This window comes from Periplaneta americana, chromosome 2 (assembly GCF_040183065.1).
Source record: "Periplaneta americana isolate PAMFEO1 chromosome 2, P.americana_PAMFEO1_priV1, whole genome shotgun sequence".
NCBI classification, from domain to species: domain Eukaryota; kingdom Metazoa; phylum Arthropoda; class Insecta; order Blattodea; family Blattidae; genus Periplaneta; species Periplaneta americana.
In genome coordinates, this window is record NC_091118.1 from 9,393,909 (window position 1) to 9,419,493 (window position 25,585).

Genomic DNA, 25,585 nt, shown 5'->3' on the forward strand with positions numbered 1-25,585 from the left:
GCTCGACTGATGAATGATCGTTTGCGTTTGTAAATTTAATAATCTGATTGGCTATGTATTGTATAGTTTTAATAGAGCCATTGATGTAGCTCAGTCGGCAGACTCGCTGGGCTGCTGATCCGGAGCTGCGTTCGGGCTTGGGTTGGATCCCCCTTTGGTCTTTGGTTTCTTCCGAGGTTTTCCCCAGTCATGGGCCTGAAGCCGGATGGTCTATGGCGAGTCCTCGGCATCAACCCCTTTGATCTGATTACCTGGTTGGGTTTTTCCGAGGTTTTCCCCAACCAAAAGGCAAATGCCGGGTAATCTTTTGGCGAATCCTCGGACCTCACCTCATCTCACTACATCTCGCCAAAATATTGTAAAAAAATTGCACAAGATTGTAAAAATTGTAGGAAATTACTAAATTGTAAAACTGTAAAAATCTGTAAAAATTGTAATTGTAATATTGTAAAATTTTGACTTGGTCCACATCTTAAAGCTTCATTGCTCATGTAAGATCTATGGAATAAAATAAATGAATGAATGAACGAAAACTCGCGTTTTCTCTGTCATAGTAAGGAAACACACGGAAATGAAATGTATGTGCTTCCCCTCACTGTCGCCTAACTCTTCCATCCACCTCGCTCAAGTGATTCCGCCTGTTCCCCTCACACCTCTCCACCAGCCAACACTTTCACAGCAACTTTCAACCTTTATTTTTCGGTGTGAAATAGGTGTCGGCACTCAATTTTTTTTTTTTTTTTTCGTATACGATAGGCTACCTATGACTCAAAACCTTAACATGGTAACGCTATAGTAAAGAATTGCAGAATCTTAAAGCTCTAAAGAGTTAAAAGCCATGTTTGTAACACGTCATTTGTTAATGTAGCCATAACATAATCCTCCAATTTCATTCACATTAATAGAATATAATAACAATTATAATCAATTATAGTGATCAAGAACTAGACAGAAGCTTACATATATACTGATTTTGCACAAATATGGATGAAAGAAATGCGAACTTTTGTGTTATATATGAAAAAAATGCATACGTGAACTTGTACGATTATGTTCTTACCTAGGTGATGATTCATATCGTTGAATAAAGATGATTTTCAGTATTGTATCACGTTAAACGCAATAAAAAGGTTAACACTGAACAGAAATATAACAGGTCACATAAAATCACAATCACTTGGTATAAAATTAAACATTTTCACGCACTGAGTAACATAACCTCACAAGCACTTCTATGAAACCCGCCTTTTAAATCAGCTGACAGACTTTAGAAATTCGATTTGTCACATTGGCAGCAACGTTTATAGTTGGTTTACAATAATCTCTGCTCTTGATTGATATATCGAATTGAATTTAGGGCAATTTCTGTTGAAAGATGACAAGTCTCCTAGCCTAAAGGAGAAGTTGAGAAGAAAAGAAAGTGGGGGGGGGGGAGGGAATAAAGAATAAAATAAAGTGAATAAGAATAATGTATAAAGAAGGGGCAGGCATTTAAATGATAACAAGAAAGTAACAGAAGGAATTAAAACAAAATGAAATAAAGACAGATGAAATATATAATAAAAATGGAAAATTTCTTGTAACAAAAAAATGCTATTAGAAATTATTAGATAAATGCAATAAGAAAATATTAAACATGTTTAATCTTACCCTCATTGTCTTTAATATACCGGTAATGTACTATCATAGTCTATTATATACAGACAGGAAGCTTGAGTTTTGAGGGTGCTAGAAACAATAGACTGTGCCGGCAATATTTTGCATTGCCTGTAATGAGGCGATATTAGCGATCCTAGTGGTGAGCAACTATCAAATGTATGAATATTTACTATGTATTGAGCTTCGTGACTGTACCAGTATATACTGGACTGTGGTACTATCCTAAATATTCCTTATTGATTCTGTTCAATTGCTCAAATAAGTTAAAATCATGTAAAACTTCCAACATTTACTTATGTATAATATATTTATGCTTCATTCTGTTCATAACATGAAGATAGGGAAGAAACATGACACTGGAACCTTCAATTTCCTCAACAGTTACGAATTTGCTCTTTTAATTGAAGTATCCATGTCGTTAATAACCCGTGGCACTACAGCTCGTGAAGGTCCTAGACCGACCAGCCGGCTGCTGGTTTCATGCCCATATGCCGAAGCAGAGGTGGACGATCATTCACCCAGAATGGAAGTATCATGTGGTTAGCACGATGATCCTCCCAGCCGTTATAGCTGGCTTTCGCAACCGGATTTCACTACCTATCGTAGCTCCCCAAGCGCATCACGATGCTGGGTGGGCACCAGTCCCATACACTGGCCGAAATTTCATGAGAAAATTTCTTCCCCCATGATGACTCGAACCAGCGCGCATTCTGTAACGCGAGTCCTAGGCAGGATGCCTTAGACCACGACGCCACGGCGCGAGACTTATCCATGTCATTAGGCTACAGAAAATTATTACTTTCGAGTTAGCTGCATCACATACAAACAAAAATGGATGTGCCATCATCTTAGTGTAGTAGCAATGACCATTTACCAATAGTTTGTAAAAACTTAGCAGTCTCTCCTGTTGAGACCGTATCATTCATAGTATGGCACTTCGTTAAGAACAGAAGCAATACGTTTCTTTCTCTGTTAATTTAAACATGCAGGGCTGTTACTGTACATTGGCTTGGGGTTTTTTGTGTGTAAAAATCTTAAGAAAACCCTTACTTTTCTGATTTTTATATGAAAAAATGTTTGTTACCACTGTACTTTAACATGTGCAAATGTCCAGTAATAATATGTAAGTGACATTAAAATCTATGTGTAAGTTTCAACAACTGGTCAGTTTCAGAAATTCTTTTTGGGGCCAGGGAATCTTTGTCTAAATACACCTTCGACCAGATAATGCTTCTGGGATGCAAGATCTGCACTATGAAGAACATCACAACACAGATCTTCAAGGACTCTCTGCACATTCCACTTTTACTTTAATTAATATTTTGTTCTTTTCATTTACATTTATATTTATATTAAGATTTTAAATTTTTTGTAAAATTAATGTTTATTTGTTTTGGGTATTATCATCTGGAACCTAGGGGTCATAATAAATAAATACTATTATATGGGAAAACGTTTAGAATTGAAAAGAGAGAAAAATAAGATCAAAGTTCTGTACTAGCCACTTAATTGCTGTGCCACTGTCTTTTAAAAATGTTCGCGAGTTACTTTAAACATGACATATTAGAAAAATATAACATATTTTTTAAAGAGAAAAGATTAAATATTTTAGAGGTAAAAACATAATTGAAAATTGGGAAATATCACTCACATACCCTTAAAGTTACTTTAAAAAACAAAACAAAACAAAACAAAATGTAAAATAGACTGTTGCTATGACAACAGGAAAACAAATGCAGACTGATCTTATTCACAAAAGAGTTTACATCACTTCCTCTTTGCTATGGCCCATCCAAATTAGACTTATAGCCAATTCCACAGATGTATCTTCTGTATTCAAGAGGGAATTGCTTCGAATCTCAGCACTTTCACTCATTTTTTTTTTTTGCTTCATTATTTTCTATTCTCGTGGCTGAATTGGTAGAGCAATTGGCTACGTACTGCAAGGTTCCAGGTTCAATCCCAGCTGATGGCAGATGTTTCTAGTGCTGAACTTCCAGAATGGCTCTGGGATGTGCTCAGCCTCCTAGGTATCAAATTCAGCACCATATCTGAAAGCTTACTGAAGCATGGTGTTGTTTACACCATCTCGTTCTAGTAGTGTCGAGATCACGAAAGCATGAAGCTCTACCTTCTTGCCCCATGTGCCTTTGTGGTATCTGAAGGAGATATCTTTATCTTTTCTAATTCCTACTGTTGGATGTAATTTTTACATCATCATGCCCTTTCATTAAATTTCTGATACATTTAAATGCATTTCTTGCTTGTATCTAGCTGTGAGTTTTATGGAATGGTATAAGTGAGAAATACACCATAAGCACAAAAGATTTTGACAATTTCCTTTAATTACTACAAATGTTTTATTTTACTCAGACTCGAAAAACCTTTAGAAGAAAGAGGCAAATCTCACAAAAATTTTAAGGGCACATTTAGGTGAAAATTTGTCCTGTTTGGTCAAAATGTCACATTTTTAGTGTTTAGCATTAAAAATTTGTTTATGGTCTAAGGAAGCTCTCGGACAATTTTCATGCGCTTATGTATGTTTCGGAAGCCATTTTTTTACAGGCATATTCTGCATTTATATTAATTTAAAATTTCAAACTTTTTTTTTTGTTTTTTGCACATTGTGCTTTGCTAAAAATGCTATTTCTCGTACAAAATTTGTAGTACATGAATGATTTTGTCTTTTATGAAACTTCTTCCATGTATGTGTAAGAAAACACACTATCAGGAGTTTCTTTAAGTCTCAATTTTTTTTTTCCAGGAGTTGCCAATTTTTTAGCTGGTTTTTTGGGAAGCGGGAGGGTAAAATAAATGAAAACACTGAATAAAAAGTTTTGTTTTGGGGTGTTGGAAGTTATAAAAATGGAATTTCAGGGAAAAATATTAAAATCTGTAAAAATAATAGCGATTAAAAAAATAATTTAAATTTACAAAAATGTTAATAATTCACACATTATTAAACCAAAATGAAACTGTCCCCATATTCTTCTCAGCATAGAACCATCAATGCTGTCAACAGGTCTGGTAATCTGCAGCTTCAGCTCAGCAAGACTGTGTGGTAAGGGTGGGACAAACACTGTTTCTTTTACATAACCTCACAAAAAGAAATTGCAGGGCATTATACCCGGTGAATGGTAAGGTCACCTTAAAAGATTCAAATCATTCTCTCCTGCACTTCCTACCCAAGGCTTGTAAAATAATGATTGCTAAGATAATCTTGTTTTCTCCATGTATTGCTGGCCTACATGTTCACACCACATCTTCTACAATTTTCTGTTGTGGAGTTCAGACTTGCTACTCACAGTTGTGAATAGGGTTGCCAACTTTTGTTGAAGAAAATACAGGAGACTATGGAATCGACAAAATTTCACATATAAAATAGACAAATTATTCGGTTCAGTTACTGAAAAACAACTGTGTTCTACACTTCGCCAGCTAGGCTTAAATTAAGAGTCGATGAAAGAGTAATGGAATGGAGAAAAATTCTCTCCGGCACCGGGATTTGAACCCGGGTTTTCAGCTCTACATGCTGATGCTTTATCCACTAAGACACACCGGATACCACCCCGGCATCGGACAGAATCGTCTCAGATTAAGTTCCAACTGTTGGGTTCCCTCTAGTGGCCGCCCTCTGCACTACGTCACAGATGTCTATGAACGTAGGACTGAAGTCCACACATGTGCTGAGGTGCACTCGTTATGAGTGACTAGTTGGCCGGGATCCGATGGATAGTGGATAAAGCATCAGCATGTAGAGCTGAAAACCTGGGTTCAAATCCCGGTGCTGGAGAGAATTTTTCTCTGTTCCAAAAAAATGTTATGTTTTATTTAACGACGCTCGCAACCGCAGAGGTTATATCAGCGTCGCCGGATGTGCCGGAATTTTGTCCCGCAGGAGTTCTTTTACATGCCAGTAAATCTACTGACATGAGCCTGTCGCATTTAAGCACACTTAAATGCCATCGACCTGGCTCAGGATCGAACCCGCAACCTTGGGCATAGAAGGCCAGCGCTATACCAACTAGCCAACCAGGTCGACTCTCTGTTCCATTACTCTTTCATCGTATGATGACGCAGAATATCTGCATTGAAGTATCATATGTACTTCGGTACATTAAAATTATATATATAAATTAAGAGTATTTTGAGACTGATTTTGTCTTGTGTAATAGTTGAATTAGAATTAGACTACAGTTTGCAGCTCTGATTTGATTAGATGTGTCATGCTCCTGTTTCGAACATCTTCCCAATTATTGTTCATGAAATAAAACATCGTCTTTGTATGCGCGTTACTACTTGGTAAGCTTAGAACAATACTAGCCAGTTTTTTTTTTTCCAAATTTTTTAACATTAACATGACTTGATTTTAGATGGGTGAGCACTAAAACCATTTCTGGCAAGCATTACTTTCTATAAACTTTCTAATGCAGCCCAACTAATGGGATTAATGATTAATCAAGAGAAAACTAAGTATATAGTAATGCCTACCGCCAAAACTAGAAACATTCCTCAAAACATATCAGTAGGAGATATGACGTTTGAAGCAGTTAAACAATTTAAATACTTGGGCGCCATAATCGATTACAACTGCGATATGAGCGTAACTGTTAAGGATAGAATACACTTAGGTAACAGAGGATACTTTGTGAATGTTAAATTGCTTAGCAGTTGGCTAATTACAAGAACCAAACTAAACATATATCACACTTTAGTTCGACCGGTAACAACAAATGGATCTGAGGCATGGACATTAACTAAAGGAGAAGAAGATCTCCTACGGTGTTTCGAGAGAAAAATTCTAAGAAGAATATACGGACCAGTATATGAAAACAACGAATGGCAGATACGTTATAATGAAGAAATCAATCAACTGAAAGTCCACAATAGAAGGAAAGGAAGACCTAAGAAGAGATGGCTGGATGGGGTCATCAGGGACCTAGAAATAATGGGAGTGAGGGGTTGGAGAAAGAAGACTGAAGATAAGGCAGAATGGAGGACTGTTGTACCACCTAGGGTTGTAGTGCCAGATGATGATGATAATTACTTTCTATAAAGACTGCAAATTTTAATGCATCTCTTGAACAACAAAATTTATCATATAAACAATCATCACTCACAGCAAAATCAAATGTTTAATAAGGGGCAAATGCAGGAGATACGGGAAGGTTGGGAACCCTAGTTGTGTAGTTCAAAACGTTTGAAAGATCAAAACTAATTTAATCTCTAGATGAAATATCAGGATGACAAAACATCCACATAACTGATATCTCACTTATACGGATTCCGTCATTTACTAGGGCATTCGATAAGTAATGACACAACAATGCTGTATATCAGAGCTCCTAGCGGTGACCACTGGAAACTTGTAGGACGTAACAGGGCAGCGATTGTTTCATAAATCTGCAATATTGGAAGTCTCGAAGTAGCATATTTTGTAAATACAGGGACTGTTTCTGATTTGTAGTAAGTAATACAGCTCTAAAAAATGTCCAGTAGGAGCTTCATAAAAATGCAAGTCGCAAAAGAAAAAATACAACTTGGTGCTTTAGGGAAATACAAAAAAACTTGTAGGAGAGAAGTCCTACCATACAGAACTATAGCAAGATGGATGGAAGAAAGACATTCGCTTTCACACAAGAATTGACATCCAAACAATCCTAGATCGAGCAGTGAGAGAGATATCCAGAAATGATACTGCAGATGGAGTCTGCGATCTTCCAAGAATTTGGTGATGTATTGTTGACACCATAGGGAACTATATTTGAAGTATGTAATGCCAAAAGTAACCTAAATAGATTAACGGTCTTACTAATAAACCGAGTACAATTTTTATACAAGACTTATGTAGAGTTGGGACAGAAAACTTCACTAATAACATCGAACTTTTCTGTTGATTTTCGAGTTCATTTTTTTTCTTTCTGGTTATTATATGCTTATTTAAGTTGTGTTAACTCTCGCTAGTGGTTTTATATTTTATTTTATCCGTCTTAGTATTTATTTTATTATTGTAAATATTTTTGTTTTATTACTATTATTATTATTATTATTATTATTATTAATGAATTAATTTGTATTATTATCTTTGCATCATCTCCGTCATGGAAATTCTATTATTATTATTATTATTATTATTATTATTATTATTATTATTATTATTATTATTATTTCTAACATCAACATTATTATTGAGCTCCGTAAAATTTATGTAGACTACTGGACTGTACCCGAGCACGAGCATATGCTCATACTTTCGTAAAATATCGAAAAAAATTCAATTATTATCTAAACAAATTTTATATTTTGAAAACTATATTTCACAGCACAGGACGTTACTCATGTAATGAAACGGAAGTAATGTGTATCACATGTATGTCATATTAAAGTTTTTACCTAGCATAACATTCCTTGTATTAAAAATCGCTGAATATCCAGGGTTTTTCTCCAAAACACTTTTCAATTTCTGTTTTGTTATTTCAGCAGCAAAATGTTTCTCTGATTTAGTAAACTTTTGCGACAAATTTTCGGCAAGTTGTAGGAAATCAGTCAATGTTATTCTATTATTTGACGATTCAAGTTGTTTGATTATTACAGTTTCTCCTTTGAAAACATGCCTGATTAATAGGAAACGGATTTCTAGATGCTAAAAAAAGAGAGATTTAGGACTTTATAAAATTCACTTTAGGACTTTTAGGGGTTTATATTCAAATGTTTGTGAATAAATTTGAATTTGGAAAAAAAAAAAAAAAAAAAAAAAAAAAAAAAAAAAAAAAAAAAAAACCATGCATAAGTGATGGATATATAAGCAGTGTGTAACTATACATGGGAATTGTTTTGCAGTAGTTTTATACACAAAACCCCCTGTTTAAGCGTTGTATACAGAAAAAAAAAATGGCGATTCTCTAACAGCTGTTCGTATCAATTGTCATTTTATGATGATGGTTGCCTTGTAACCACAGAACAACAAAACAAAGAGTATAGAATAATTAGAATATTGCTCTAGCTGTATTCTTTGATCAAAATGTAGTGTGGTAATTGATCTGGCCCTGTTGTACTATCCATACTTAGTGCAGCGCACTAGCGCACACTGTCCGATGGAATAAAGAAACTCACGACTTTTATCTTTCGTAATAAAATAATGACGAAACTACATACTAGGTTCAAAAAGTTCCCGGAATTTGCTAGTATCATAGAAACAACGTACCTTAAACACTATTCCACAGCATTTCCTTCAAAATAGTTGCCTTCCGCAACAACACACTTTTGCCAACGCGTGTAGAGTTCCTGGAAGCAGGCCTGGAAGCCATTTTGTGAAACCCGTCTTAGTGCTCTCGTCGCGTTTGCGATAACCTCTTCAGCATTGAATCTCCGTCCTTTCAGATGACTTTTCAGACGGGGAAACAGAAAGTAATCAGGTGGTGAGAGATCAGGAGAGTATGGTGGGTGATCCAAAGCAGTTATGTTGTGCCTGGCAAGAAAATTCTTTACAATAATTGCGCGATGAGCAGGTGCATTGTCATGCATAAGGAACCAGTTGTTTTCTACCCACTTTTCTCGACGTTTCCTTCTCACTGCGTCCCAGAGGCGACGGAGGGTTTCTACGTAAATTCTTTCGTTACAGTACGGCCTTCTGGAATGAACTCATGGTGCATGAGACCCTGAGAGTCGAAGAAAACTTCCAACATAACTTTGCTTTAAGTGTGCTTAAATGCGACAGGCTCATGTCAGTAGATTTACTGGCATGTGAAAGAACTCCTGCGGGACAAAATTCCGGCACATCCGGCGATGCTGATATAACCTCTGCAGTTGCGAGCGTCGTTAAATAAAACATAACATTTAAAATAACTTTGCCTTTGGAAGTGTCCCTAGGAAATTTTTGCTTCCGAGGAGATGTTTTCGATTTCCACTCACATGACTGTCGTTTAGGGACTGGGTCGTAAAAGTAGCACCAGTTTCATTTTGTTTAAGAAATCACCATCTTCATCAGCCATATCGATCATGTCCCCAGCAAAACACAGAACTTGATGTTTGTACTTTGCTCTGTGGACATAATTACAAAATGCGACGAACAAACAAAACACTATGATAAACAATTCCCTACAACTCAAAACCAACAATCGCCATTATCAACAAACTTTAAGGAAATGACATCATGAATGTTACCAACAAAACAAATGTATAATATCCCTTGTTATATATTAATACGAAAAATGGTAGTAAAATTCCGGGAACTTTTTGAACCTAGTAGTATAACACAGTTCCATAATAGTTGCATTTTTATACACGACATATGTAGTGATTATTAGTAAGGAATTTACACAAGACTTATAAACGAGCTATTCGCTGTGTAAGTTTACAACAGTTAAACATCTGTATAAGATATATATTATTTTAATGTATATCTTATTTTATTTCAAGGAGTGCAGTTCGGTGGCTCCTTTGAACACCCACTTACAGATTTATGACTTCCTACACAAACAACTCTGACAATTCCATCCTGTCCCCTAGTCCCAACATTGCACAGTTGTCACAATCCTGATGACCTTCGAAATTATGCAGTGAAACTGACGGGATTCTTGAATTCGGAAAAGATGCGGCAACTCTGCCTCCACGTGGATTTGACGGGCACCTGTCAATTCTTCTGAACGAGGGTTGTGATTGGTTACTAACAAGAGAAGACAAGATTTCCGTCACAGTAAGGAAGACATTTATTTATGACAACCAATTAGTAGGGGGCAGTAGAAGGTCTGTCGGCAAAGTCCTTTCTATGAAACTGCACTCCATGAAAAAAAATAGTGTATACCGAAGTACATATGATATTTCCATGCATATATTCTGCATCATCATACGTTCCTTTACTCTTTCATCGTATCTGTATAAGAGTTTTTATTAGCAAGACCGTTACTGTGAAATAGTAACTATGTTGATATTACTTTGCGAATGCCGTAGTGTATTGATACCAGTGAGCACTATCTCTCTTTTCTCTCACCCCTGATTTCTCACGTGAAAATAAAAATAAGTCCAACCTTCAAAACAATACAAACTTTTCGTTTTATGCTTTTCAACAACAGTAGACAAAAAAAAGTTAACTCAAATCTATTCTAAAGAATTCACCATTGCTTTTTTCATACTTTAGAATTAATTATTAGATTGTAAATATTAGTTTGCACTAACACAGATATTTAATTATGAAGAATGAGTTTTTCGATTGAGGAGAAATAAATACCTATCTAAGTGGTTGCCATGGCTACCTCTGGAATTGGGTATCATGGCTTCAACTGGATACTGGCCTCCCTGATAGTCCCAAACTGGACTTCAAACTGTGGTCAGTACTTGAGGGCACTGTCTGCAAGAAAATACACCCCAATCTGGAAAGTTTGAAGCCAGTGCGGATTTTTCAATTGAAGTCATCTGTGCTGCAATAGATAACTGGTCAAATTCAAGCATGTTTGCTTGCAAAAGGTGGCCATTGTGAGATATGTGTAGTTAAAAGACATTAAAAGAAAATTTTAAAATCTCCAACCATATTATTTTTATCCATTAAATTGCCTGTGACAGAATTTATGTAAAATTATCTGTACCAGTGCTATCAAGTCATCTGTGTTCAACCAGTGGGTACCATTTTTGGTATTTTACCTAAGGTTCGTAGGTTCGAACTTGGCTGAGAGTGATCAAAACCTTAGTGTGAGTTACTTCATAATTGAAGTAAAGCTCAGAAACCCATGCTGTAAATGTACAGCACATAAAGGCACAGATGTAAAATTTATAATGGATAGACTATTCCCATTGTCCTCAATTAGAGATATCCACAAACATTTTGGCGTGCATGCATAAAGAATTTTGCTTTTAGAAATTTTACATGTAGTAAGTCAACTGTGTGCGACAGATAGCTTTACTTCTTAATTAATAAAAGTCATGCTTGTGATTTCTATCTATGTAAGAATTTAGTATCTTCAACAAGCATCGAAGTCGTGTACCCTGAGTCCAGAGACAAGCATGATACCCATTCAACCCTTGAGGATCAAAAATGAGTGTGAATGAAATAATTCATGTCCAGAGTCATCTAGTGTGGAATTAAGAACTACAGTACTACTATGGTAAATTTGTGGATCATGTAGGCAATTGTTTAACAAAATATTGTTACAGGGAAATTAGCTGATTTATGTTGGCTACACAACTCCATCTTGGAATAACATCTGACGCAAGATTCTAATCTTTTTTCATATCTAAAATAAATATTACAAACAAATGAGAATGTAAAATAAAAATAATACAAAATTATTAAACAAAAGACATTTTAATTATATTTAAGACTATGTTTATACATTAACAGGGAAGGATGCATTTCAATGTAACCGATACAAAAATAAGTAAACAAACTGAGATTATATCCAAGCAAATCAAAATCCAGTTGTTACATAATTCATGCATCCAAGAAATAACACAAAACTGAAATAATTTAGCTGTTCAAATGCCACAATCGTCAAATGCATAAATAACAGCGAAAGAAAATACTGTTCCACAAGAGAAAAACTGTATACAAAATCACTTTTATGTAACATACAAAATTTTAAGGGATATTATTTGTTCTTACTATAGTGACCTGTCTCTCACTTGCCCCTATACCCAGAACACCCAAAGTGATATCTTAAATACACTTATCACTTCAGAGGACAAGTATGATTCACAGATTGGAAGATAAGTATTTTTACATGTAAACTCCATATGCCTGAGAATCTTTCCAGTACTGTATATGTAAATAATATTAGTATCATTCATTTGTGCACTATTTATTCACAAATATTGTTGTGCGACCAAGTGTGCACACGTTACCAGACTGCATAGATAGATTCGATTAAATATTCTTTACAGTATAATTGTAAAACACAAGTTAAGTGAACTTAGCACTTCAACTCGTTTCAAAAGTGCAGTTCTACAGATCAGCTCCTAGCAAGCTGCAATGGACTTTCTACTGTTACTGGATCGTCAAGTGACAGTACAGCACAACATTTTATAATCTCCACAATTATACCTTTCGTGAAATTATTTAAATATAATATTACAAAGAAATGCAAACATGGCAGAACCGATGTCGTGCATCAAAATTACAATACAACACTCATCTGCTTTGCTGTGAATTTCTGTAACACTTGCATTGACAGAAGTATAGTAAAACCTCGTTAATCCATAACCCTATGAAACGGACTAAGCTTAAACTGGACATAAAAGAACTAAAACGAAATAAAACTTGCATAAAATGGAAAATGCGGGGTTTTGATTGTGGCTGGAAGTCAACAATCTCATTGGTTATATCGATGGGCCAGTTAAAAAGCGAAACAACTCAAAATATAAAGTTTTGAGAAAACTGCATTTTAGGGTGCTATGCATAGACATTTCGCTAGCCCGCGCTACAAGCGTGCTAAACTAGCCCCAGCTATTGACTGATTACTTGTACAGGATTCATATCACATCATATCGCTAACACTGGTTTATGAATACGAAAAACGTTAGTTAGCTGATCATCCATCGGGAGCCCACGCTAAGAATGTCTATGAATACGGCCCTTAAAGATCTATGTTGCTGTGAAAAATCCAATTAACACACTGTAATTTCAAATTTAAATCTGTGCTATTTTATTGCTTATATTGTTTATTTCTTCTTCTTCTTCTTCTTCTTTCTGCGTATCTACAGTGCAGTTTTGAATTCCCGATCAGTAGCGTTTGCTCATATGGGGGTAAATTATTCTTTAATTTATATTTCTGTTTTGTTTAAATATTTGACATGTTCATTCTTGTTTGATGTATATAAAAGTTTTTAATGTATTTTTGTTTGTATTATATTTAATATGTATTTTTGTAGTTTTCTGATTGTAATAATAATAATAATAATAATAATAATAATAATAATAATAATAATAATAATAATAATAATATAAAAACATCATTATCAGAATTTGAAGTAATGTCAATGATCCTTGGATTTTTCACAGCAACATAAAGTTTTAAAATGCAAGTTTATCAAAACTTTTAGATTTTGAGTTGTTTGTTTCCCTTTTGAAATGGGACATTTCTATTCAGATGCTGTATCAGAGGTATCTCATTCTTTTATTATAATACATATTAAGTCTACATGCCATTTCATGTATAACAAACATGTTTTGTTGCTGTAAATGGAGATTTGATGCAATTTCTACTGTTCTTTTAGGTTATTTCAGTTAATCCGGAAAAATTAGTCCGCAATTAGTCCAGATTAAAGAGGTTCTACTGTACTTAAGAAAATTAAAATATCGATTCTTTCATAACAACAAATTAAACAGACAAAAACAAAAAAATTATACGTGCAAATATTAACTTCTTCAAGAAGTCAGTGTTTTTATAATAAATATACAAGAAGTATTCAGAAAGGAACTTCCAATTCCTTGTAAATTAATCAAATTACATTTTATATTATTATTCCATATCAAAAGGTTACACATACCGCCAGCTATTTTTCCATAATTTCTTTCTACATTCACACACGTCATACTGACAAATACATTTTCATAAAGGAATATTCAAGAAATCAATCAGTGTATAAAATAAATAACAGTGACTATACAGTTTAGAAATATAAAAAACACAAGATATTGCTCCAACAGTGCACTGCATGTGTATGTTATTATTTTTTGAAAATGATGCATTCTAAATCATCAACTCGGTATCTTATGCCTTGTAGCAGTCTTATCTTATTGTTTGTGCAGATCTTGTTTGTAGACTTATGATAAGATACAATAAGATAAAGTCATTCAATTTTAAATCTCTAGCTGTCCTGTTTTAGTTAAAAGTAATTTTATTCCTGAGCAATAGCTGTGCATGATTATTGGTAAAGTAATGTTATTGTTTGGTTTTATATAGTATGTGTGAAGAAACGAAAAAAATTTTCAGACCAAAATGAGTGTTTCCACTCTGCAAGAAACAAAGAGGATATGTTGCATTCAGAAAACTAAAACATTAATTTGTATGAACACAACCTTTGCAATTATAGCTTTCCAATCTGTATCATTAAATGTCCTTTCTAAATTTGATTAATAGAAATAAACTGATGGTTAGTAATATAACAGCTTCAACAGTGTAAGAATAAGATACTTTTTATTTATACTGTACTTTTAAGAGGTAGTATATTGTTTGTTTACAAGCAAAACATATTAAGTCAAAGATACTACTGATGAGAAAAAGGTTGTTTTAATGTTTTTAAGATATTATTTTTAGAAAGTTGTTTTTCTTTATGTGTATTTTATTTTCAAATTTTAAGTTTATACACATACATTATGTACAGTGCTGCTAGAAAGTTTAGGGACACCTTATAATTCTTATAAAATGCTGGCCTTAAATTATTAGAGAAACTAACAATATTTTTAACTGTAGATTAACAATAAGAAAGACTGATTTTTTTAATGCAAATTCGGTATTTATATAATGACTGTTACTCCTTATAGAGAATTTATAAGTTTTTGAAACAAAATAAAAAATCTTACATTTCAATATTAAAGTTGAAAATGAATGAAAACTAATTGGTCACGATTCTTAACTGTTGCTGAATGATGTAGGATATATTACTCTTTAAACTAGTAAAGATCAAATATTTGTAAAAAAAAAATTCTTTATGAATGTCCTAGCAGTTTCTAAGGTTTGAAGTTTTAAAAGATGGGGAAATTTTGTTATTAGTTGGTTCACCTGTAACTACTGAATGAAGGCAGTTACAGCTATGATAGTTGCACAGCTGCATCTTCTCTACCACTGTGAACCCAAGGAACGCAGTTCCATTCAACAGTTACAGATGTACTGGCCAATAACAAAATTTCTCCATTCTTTTATAAATATTTGATCTTTACTAATTTAAAGAGGAATATATCCTGCATCATCCAGCAACAGCTGAGAATTGTGCACCAATTAGTTACTGATTCATTTTCAACTTTAATACTGAAAATGTGTGTGTATCTAATGCTCAATATTTAACAGTGAAGTCGTTCTCCTTCTTGCTTCCCAATATTCAGATGTAAGGTCCATAAAATTATCCAGATATTCAGATTTTTAGATGTTCCATGTCCATGGCATCTTCTTTATTGCACAATAAACATTTAGCAGAATCCAATAACCTGATTCGATTTAGATGAAAATGTAAAAAGGTAAAGGTAAAGGTATCCCCGTAACATGCCATGAAGGCACTTGGGGGGCATGGAGGTAGAGCCCCATGCTTTCCATGACCTCGGCACTAGAATGAGGTGGTGTGGTCAGCACCATGCTCTGACCGCCTTTTATCCCCGGGAAAGACCCGGTACTCAATTTTATAGGAGGCTGAGTGAACCTCGGGGCCGTTCTGAAAGTTTGGCAACGAGAAAAAATCCTGTCACCACCTGGGATCGAACCCCGGACCTGCCAGTCCGTAGCCAGCTGCTCTACCAACTGAGCTAAGATTTTTAAAATTTGTTTGAAAAAATTATATATAAATTCTCTATAAGCACTAACAGTCATTTATATATATATATATATACCGAAATTGCACTAAAAAGTTAGTCTTTGCTATTGTTAATCAACAATTAAAAACATTGTTAGTTTCTCTAATAATATTTAAGGCCAGGGCAGCATTTTATAAGAATTATAAGGTGTCCCTGAAATTTCTAACAATATTGTAATTACATACATCTTTCTCTCAGAAGTTATAAGGGTGCGGCAAAACATCCTCCCTAATTTAAAGTTTAAATAAAAGACAGATGGATCAAAATAAGGAAACTTTATTAATATGAATGGGATCTTAACAGTGGGAATTTTTCATTTTTTGAATAGCGTGTCTCTCAAGTAGTGTCCTTCACTATCAATGCATTGTTGAATGCGACTTCAGAAATTCTGAATCACACTAACTAGCATTTCTTGAGGAATAAGAGCAATTTCTTCCTGTATTGCATTTCTTAGGTCTGGCAAAGTCCTCGGCCGATGTTTGAACACCTCAGCCTTAAGGTGCCCCCATAGAAAAAATCACAGGGTGCAAGATCTGGTGATCGTGCTGGCCAGGGGACGTCGCCACGTGAAGAAATTAAGCGTCCGGGAAACATCTGAACAGCGACAACGGAATTACCATTTACCAGAAACGATACCACAGCGTAAGCACGTTCTTCACCCGTCCACGGCACAGTTGGAATTCGTTACAGATTACAATTTGCACTAATTGAATGTTAATTCCGTGTATTCATGTCCTATTCAATTCTTGTTGTTTTGCACATGTCATTTGATATCGCTATGGCAACGCATGTAAAGCTAAATTTCCCACTGTTTAGATATAATTCATATTAATACAGTTTCCTTATTTTGATCCATCTGTTCTTTATTTAAATTTTAAATTAGGGAGGATGTTTTGCCGCACCCTTTATTTTTTGCTTAATATGTTTTGCTCATAAACCGACGATATGCTCTGAGATGGAATTTCTCTCTTAGAAGTTCCTCATATTTTCCTGGAGTTAAATGTTGCAACAGTCTCTTATTTAGATTCTGAATACCTACTATGATGAGGAAGACAAAAACTCCAGCTCCTACATTACTAATTTTTCAATGAAATGGTGCCAAACAAGAGGAAAAGCAGCTGACATATGTACAACCTTTTGATAACTGAAAACACTGTAATTTACAAGAAATCAGAAGTAACTTTGTGAACGCACACTGATTGTTTCTGAGTCTACAACCTGCTCACAACCCATCATTACGTCATTCCTGACAGAATGGGATAACAAATGAATAATGAATTTTACTTGTTCATATGGCAACGCGAATAAGGGAAGATCGTCGTCATTGGCTTGTGCACGCAGGAAGACGTTTATGTACAACGCACTGCTGGCTTGTATTTACACTCCTCACTTGCACACACTGTACACCGGCTGCACTGTGGTCCGAGGTACACTTGCACTCACACTCTCAGTCATCGTTCATCGCTGCTTAGCACGCCTGAAACAGAACAGAACATGCTAATCAAATCAACATCAGCTGCTATATGGACAGAAGAAAAAGCAAAAGAAATCAAAGGTTCAGTGCTAATTAGAATATTATTTTCCCCTCAAATTAGTATTTAAATCAATGTTAAAACGTAAGAGGCCTTTTAATTCGAATTTTCAAAGGGAACGTTTGAATAATTCGAAATGAAATTCTAATAGCTAATGAAGATAAATGGCTTTCCTTACAAATTTTATTGTAATCACGCCCAAGAAAACTTCTAAAGATGCATAGGTAGCAGAAGAAATTGATCATGAACATTATCACAAAGTTGAAACGGAGCTTTCGGGCTAAGATGCCATGGTCTACTGATGCAGATGTTACCAGACGTTTCATCTACTACTGAGGCAGACATCTTGACATCTTCAGTGGTTAGGTATCCTTGGTCGAAGTCTACTGCTCGGGATACCTGTCTACTGCTCGGGATACCTGTAGCAACCAGTCAGGTTATCAGTTGCTACAGGTATCCCGAGCAGTAGACTTCGACCGAGGATACCTAACCCTTTGAAGATGTTTGCCGTAGTAGTAAACGAAATGGCTGGTAACATCTGCACCAGTAGACCACAGCATCTTAGCCCGAAAGCTCCATTTCAACTAGACACTGGCCGTGAAAGCCTGCATGCTAAGATTATCACAAAGGTCCAGATTTCGATGACTTTGCATCTTTTTTCTGATTATGCTACAACAATGTTCTGGGGAAAATAAACGTGGCTTATGCCAAGAAGAGTCAAATGAAACCATTCATCTTTCTTTTTTTTTTCTTTTTTTTTTTTTTTGCCATTTCTCTCAGACAGAGTATTATGTATAGTTTACAAAAATTTTATGGTCATTATAAAGAAAAAATGAAGGTTTTTTTGTAACTGTAGCTGATATTAATACACTATCAACATTAATCTCACTAGAGGTTTTGATTTATCTAGAGAAAATCAAAACTCCAGTGGGATTTAATTGTCTATTACACGATTAGAAGAAATAAAGTACTCTAATACAATAAAATAATATATACTAAACTATCTTGAAAATGTGTTATTGTACCATTTCATCATTACAAATATTCCGCTAGATGGCAGTAGTATATTGACGAACTGTTCTTTTGTCACCAGTTATGCTAACTATATAATCTTCATTGACCTCTGTGGACGATTACTAGTCAAGAAGGCTTTGTTGATTCAGTTCCATTTTTATTAAAACAGTTGCATTCCACTTTAATTATCAATATATATTAAACAATCTCTGATACGTGACTATCCATAATCTCATACAGCAGAAGCTATAACATAACCTAAATAATATAAACAAGATAAATGATAGAAACGTTTTAATTAAGGATGATGAAATAAACATGAATCATTTTAAAAGCTACAATTATTGAAAGTACAATGTTGGCAAACAAAGAAACAAATGCTAGAGAGATGATAAAAACAAACAAATACTAGGGACGTGATAAAAACAAAAATGCTAGGGAGGTGAAAAAAAGTGTAGGATAAGCAGTGATGATTGGTTGAAACACGTTGTTCCGTACCGTTTTATTGGTCAAAAATAGTATGACGCAATAAAAGTGTAATAGTCATTGAAATATTACTAAAAATCAATTTTCATAATCTTCAAAACTAAACAGTTTGCAATTCTTGGGTATCTGTGACAATCCTTCTCTCCCTACATATGTTTTGCTTCGAACTTGGACTGGTCCAGCCGCAAGTGTTCATTTCTATTCTTTCATGTGAAAGAGAAGACATTCTTTAAAGGGTGTGAGGAAGGGTGTGACGTAAGGCTACTGTTTGTATGCACCTGTATTTTGAAAGGAGTTTCTTGATGCATAAAGTTTTTTTAGTTGACAATCACCACTCTTTCACATTTGAAAATCTATGTAAAGTGTAATGCTGTAATGAGTGAAAATTGTTTGTGTATCAAGATCAAAATAAAGGTAACTTCTAAGTCATTTTTTAAGCTATAAAGTCATATTTTGAAGGCCATTTTTTAAGTATATTTTATATAAATCGCTCATCATAAAACAAACCCTTTATGCTTCCGTGTTTCCATGAGTCAACACTAGAAACAGTTTAACCAACTTGACAATATTTAAAAAAAAAGTAGTGTAACTTGGGGTTACTTTGCTCCTTGGGGTCATACACTGCTTCAGTTAGGTAAAAGTTTCATCAGTACCTAGATTTCAAATCAGCTGATGTATCACTGTGGGATATATGTTTTTTAATACAGCATCATCTTAAAGTTCACAGAACTGCAGTATCTCATTATCAGTCTGCCATTTTGGATTTTCAACAAGCTGAAAACCAGACTACTGTTGTAAATGCATGAAAAAGTCATAAAGAAAGTCATTCCATGCTCCATAACAAATATTCCAACTCTAAGTGCTGATTTTGAAGACTAGTGCAAAATTTCTCCATCATATAGGTAACTTTGCTCCATGTTTTTTTTTTAATTTAATAGGAGAAACCTAAGTATTTTTGTTGAACATAGTAATACCAATACCAGAGGCGGTTCCTCGGGGGAGGAAAGGGAGGAATGTCCTCCTAAAATTTTCTACTTTTGAAAGTAAATACCAAATGAAACTCTTGCCTTGAAATTCGAGGAAGATTCGATAATTTTTAAGTTCACAGCTATAAGAAAACCTCGGTTGAACGAGTTTTAAGCCACGCGCACTCATGTGTTGCTAGAAAATTGTGAGAAGGATGCGAGTTTGTTTGTGTAGAGGAAAGTCAATCCATTCCTCCTCTACTGCAGTTAACACACATAGACAACAGCGCACTAGCGGCTAGAGAAAGAAGCAGAGTTTTAAAGCAAGTAAATGAACGGAGAGGGAGGAGATCCTCCTCTGAATCAGCGCATGGACGGGAATTAGAAACAAACTGGTCGTGCAGCAAGCTCGCTACTGCTGCCATCTAACGACTTTGCATTCAACCAGACTATAACACATCTAGCAGGAGACACAATAAAAACAGTTTTAACGCAAAGCTATGAAAGTCACCATATAAACTTTTTTTTTAATTATAAATCAAAATATATTCATTGCACTTTATACAAGCTATATTCATGGCTTGAAACTTTCGAGGATATCTGAAAGTTGAAGTTGGGTTTATATAAAACAAAGAGGAAGTAGTTCTATGTTAGTATCGCAGACCTTTTTTGGCCTCTGAAATTCACTTCCATTCATTGTCTACTAGATAGGACAACAGCCAAGTTGTCAGTTTTGTACAGATACATTTGAAATTGAAGGTACTGCAAACTACATTATTTTTAACATAAAAAAATTAATCGGCCACCGGCAGCTTTGAACAATAATGGTAGTAGCCTATGACTTTACAATAACTGACATTCTTCAAAAGCATGTGATAATGAACTTGTAAAATGTACATATGAGTGGGTGCAGTGTTCTCGCTTTCCTAACAGATTATTTCTTTCCTCCTCTTAAGAAATATGCACGAGACGCCACTGACCAATACCTTCTATTTAACCCAAATTAGCGAATAAAATTATCAAAAAAATATTTAATTCCGTAAAAATGTAATTTTCTAAGTCTATTTCAATTAAAATATAAAAACATTGAAGCAAAGTATCCAACCTTGAGTTACGGTACTCGTTTTTTTTTTTTTTTTTTTACAGTTGATAGGACTGCAAGCGCCATAAGCAACCTACTGAAGTTCCACTGCCCACTTTTGCTCTTCACTTCATGAATGTTTTTTTTGTTATTCTCTATTTGCATGAAGTTCAGTTTTAGAGTATTAAATGTAAGGGAATTTGCATAGTAAAAAAATGTGGCTGTAGCCAGGATTGATGTGAAGTATTTCAGAGGACACACGACCCTCCTGCTAACCTTGACAGTGGTGAACGCAGTCTCGTAGCCACCCTTGGACTGCATCTGGTTCTGGATGGCCCGCAGGTGCGAGTTGCCCATGTCCACATCCCCCGAGCCGATGTGCCCCGTGTGCTGGAAGTTGGTAGGCGACCCGATCATGGAGCGGTCGATCCGCCTCGCCCGCTGCTGTACACGCTTCCTCTGCACACACAACACAGACATGAAGCAAGTAATGCTAGAGTTCGCTTTTTGGAGAAAGTTACAACATCGTTCCCATAGGAAAGTGAAGTAACGAATATTTTTACATGAAATTAAACGATAAATTTATGACATATTTTACTTCACAATACAGAGAATGATGGAGCGTGTGAAGTGGACAGACAGAATAAGAAATGAAGCCATGTTGGAAAGAATGAATGAAGAAAGAATGATGCTGAAACTGACCAGGAAGAGAAAAAGGAATAGGCTGGGTCACCGGCTGAGAAGAAACTGCCTTCTGAAGGATGCACTGGAAGGAATGGTGAACGGGAGAAGAGTTCGGGGCAAAAGAAGATATCAGATTTTTTAGTAGGTTATTTTACGACGCTTTATCAACAGCTTAGGTTATTTAGCGTCTGAATGAGATGAAGGTGATAATGCCGGCGAAATGAGTCCAGGGTCCAGCACCGAAAGTTACCCAGCATTTGCTCATATTGGGTTGAGGAAATCCCCGGAAAAAACCTCAAACAGGTAACTTGCCCCGACCGGGAATCGAACCCGGGCCACCTGGTTTCGCGGCCAGGCGCGCTAACCGTTACTCCACAGGTGTGGGCAAGATATCAGATGATAGATGACAATGAGATATATGGATCATAAGCAGAGACAAAGAGGAAGTCAGAAAATAGGAAAGACTGGAGAATGCTGGGTTTGCAGTGAAAGACCTACCCTTGGGCAGAACACTATGAATGAATGAATGAATGAATGAATAAATATAGAGTATATGCAATATAAACTGCCAAAAAAAATAAATAATGCTGATGGAGTGTAACTGAAGAAAAAGTCAATTAACGTTTTTTCTGTAACTGTCACTATTTTCCCAGAAAAAAATGTCTTTTATGAGTAACTTTTTTAAGGCAATGCACTACTGACATTTCTAAAATCCACAATTTTTGAGCTAGTGTTGGAATTTTTACTGAATATCATAATTACACATTGTAAATTTAAATCTTTTCTCATAAGCACTTTTTAAAAAAAATTAAACTTATTTTGCCTTTTTTGTTTTTGTTTTAATTTTCTTAGTGAAAATCCTATTTCTAGAAAAAAATATTATTTTCTTTTTAATCTAATTTTTTCTTAAAAGCACACTGCATTTTGTGCAATGGAGCATTATTAATGCCCTACCCGATCTGTTCATTTATAAAATAAAATATATAATTTCTTCAGTGTTCAAACATTAATAAGAAGGATAATACTGCTTTACATATCATTCTCTAGAAATAAAACTATGCTGAATACGGCCAATCAAATGCTCCATTTCACAACAGAGATATTAATGAATAAGTATGCCAAGTTTCATCAGTCTAGCTTTAAGCATTGAGAAATAAAATTAATACTTGTCCTTGAAAACGTAGAAAATTTATTTTTTCAAATAATTATATTTTAAGTTTTGGTTACACATAACTCGTGCATTAACATAACTACTACCAATTGTATTAAAATATCCTTATAATTAAGATACTGAGATGAAATTTTCATGACAGTACATTTTTTTGTGCGAAAATAAAAAAATGATAAAACTGGTAAAAATTCGACCATTTTCAATAGTGCGTCAACTTAAAATGAGAACAGTCATTATTTACTTCGTCCAATATATAGGCCTACACTGAAGCAGTCGTTTGTTACTTTGTTATATAATTGATATATTTTAGGCGCAAGGTCGCTGACAATGGCATTCATGTTCAGTCGAAATGTAAACAAATAACGACACTATTATCAATCTTAAAAACATGGTGTTTTACAAATTAAAAATACAATTATAAGAAATAATTAAATTTCGCTAGACATTTCGCTTTTTTCCTTACTTGGTTATTTAACAATGTTGTAGTGTCAACGTATTGGTGAAAGTGAGATGATATATGGCGACATGAGGCCGAGGATTACCCGACATTCGCCCTACGGTTGCGGAAAACCTCAGAAAAACTCCACAGATCATCAGCCCAAGCGCAACTTCGGATCAACATGCTACCGTCTGAGCTACATTAGTGGTTGACATTTTGTTCAGTATACCGATATGTACTGTGCATATACAATAATTATGGCCGTTAATGTCTATTAAACCCTGTATAAAACAGATTAATTTCCAAATATTTAACCCTGAACAGTAGGTACCATCAATGATACTAAGTACAGCAACCTTATATGCAAACTAATAACTACAAGTTTAAGGACATGCTGTATAACGATGTATCCATGCATAGCGGCATACTTCCTTACTTACAAACGGCTTTTAGAGAACCCGCAGGTTCATTGCCGCTCTCACATAAGCCCGCCATCGGTCCCTATCCTGTGCAAGATTAATCCAGTCTCTATCATCATATCCACCTCCCTCAAATCCATTTTAATATTATCCTCCCATCTACGTCTCGGCCTCCCCAAAGGTCTTATTCCCTTCGGCCTCCCAACTAACACTCTATATACATTTCTGGATTCACCCATACGTGCTACATGCCCTGCCCATCTCAAACATCTGGATTTAATGTTCCTAATTATGTCAGGTGAAGAATACAACGCGTGCAGTTCTGCGTTGTGTAACTTTCTCCATTCTCCTGCAACTTCATCCTTCTTAGCCCCAAATATTTTCCTAAGAACCTTGTTCTCGAACATCCTTAACCTATGTTCCTCTCTGAAAGTGAGAGTCCAAGTTTCACAGCCATACAGAACAACCGGTAATATAACTGTTTTATAAATTCTAACTTTCAGAGTTTTTGACAGCAGACTGGATGACAAAAGCTTCTCAACTGAATAATAACACGCATTTCCCATATTTATTCAGTGTTTAATTTTTTGTCGAGTGTCATTTAAATATGTTAGTGTTTCCCTAAGGTACTTGAATTTTTCCAGCTCTTCAAAGGATAAATTACGTAAGCACCATACATAGGAAAATTCTTCTCAGGCCACTTGAAAGTCTAGAGCAGCTACTTAGAGGAGCCTGTGGAACACCCGGTAACTGGAATCTCCTATTGACTAGAGACTTCATTCACTTGCAGAGGCATTATTAAGTGAAAACTACCATTTACTGAAGAGAAATAGAATAACGAGAGACAAGACACAAGATGAGAAGGAAAAAAGAAAGAGAATGAAAACTCAAACATAAGACGTACAGTGGAGTAAAACAATTTGTATTAACAAAAGCAAGCGTGACGTTATCACCTGCTGCGCTGCGGGCTGGTTTATGCAGCAAGAGAACCATTGCACCCACATCTCCCCCGCCATGTTGCCCGACTGGTAGCCTGACATCAGGATACGCCTCCTGCAACAGACAATGGTACAACTGCAGAAATATCAGTACGGCATCGCTGTATTACTAGTATTATTATTATTATTATTATTATTATTATTATTATTATTATTATTAGTCAACGGCTGTTGATTAGCTCACAAATACCAATAAATAAATAAATAAATAAATAAATAAATAAATAAATTATTATTATTATTGAATAATTTCGAAGGAAAAATTGTTCCGGAAATTCCCTCGAAATTATTCAAATCAACTTTACAGGGAGTTATACCTGAAATCTTGATTTGCATTATTATTATTATTATTATTATTATTATTAGTCAACGGCTGTTGATTAGCACACAAATACCAATAAATAAATAAATAAATAAATAAATAAATAAATAAATAAATAAATAAATAAATAATGATTATTATGATTATGATTATTATTATTATTATTATTATTATTATTATTATTATTATTATTATTATTAGTCAACGGCTGTTGATTAGCACACAAATACCAATAAATAAATAAATAAATAAATAAATAAATAAATAAATAAATATATTATTATTATTATTATTATTATTAGTCAACGGCTGTTGATTAGC

The 25,585-nt window shown here is 34.8% G+C and overlaps 1 protein-coding gene and 1 long non-coding RNA gene across 7 annotated transcripts in view; both read right to left on the minus strand.

The window, feature by feature from the left end:
• Positions 1 to 7,703, minus strand: part of LOC138712680 (uncharacterized) — a 253,862-nt gene extending 246,159 nt beyond the window's left edge. Inside the window, exon 1 of the long non-coding RNA XR_011335769.1 lies at positions 1,061 to 7,703. This is a non-coding gene — a long non-coding RNA (uncharacterized lncRNA). The remainder of the gene's footprint in view (positions 1 to 1,060) is intronic.
• Positions 7,704 to 11,937: 4,234 nt separating this feature from the next.
• Spec2 (CDC42 small effector protein Spec2) overlaps positions 11,938 to 25,585 on the minus strand; it is a 155,274-nt gene continuing 141,626 nt past the window's right edge. For 4 of the 6 annotated variants that reach the window (XM_069844620.1, XM_069844619.1, XM_069844622.1 and 1 more), the window contains 3 exons: positions 24,898 to 24,997; positions 21,508 to 21,690; positions 11,938 to 17,630 (listed from right to left, as the gene is read on the minus strand). In XM_069844620.1, the coding sequence (XP_069700721.1) occupies positions 17,622 to 17,630; positions 21,508 to 21,690; positions 24,898 to 24,984 (279 nt within the window). In that variant the 5' untranslated portion in view covers positions 24,985 to 24,997 and the 3' untranslated portion in view covers positions 11,938 to 17,621. Of the gene's footprint in view, positions 17,631 to 21,507; positions 21,691 to 24,897; positions 25,019 to 25,585 lie in introns of all 6 variants that reach the window. The other 2 variants (XM_069844621.1, XM_069844624.1) reach the window with 1 other exon arrangement.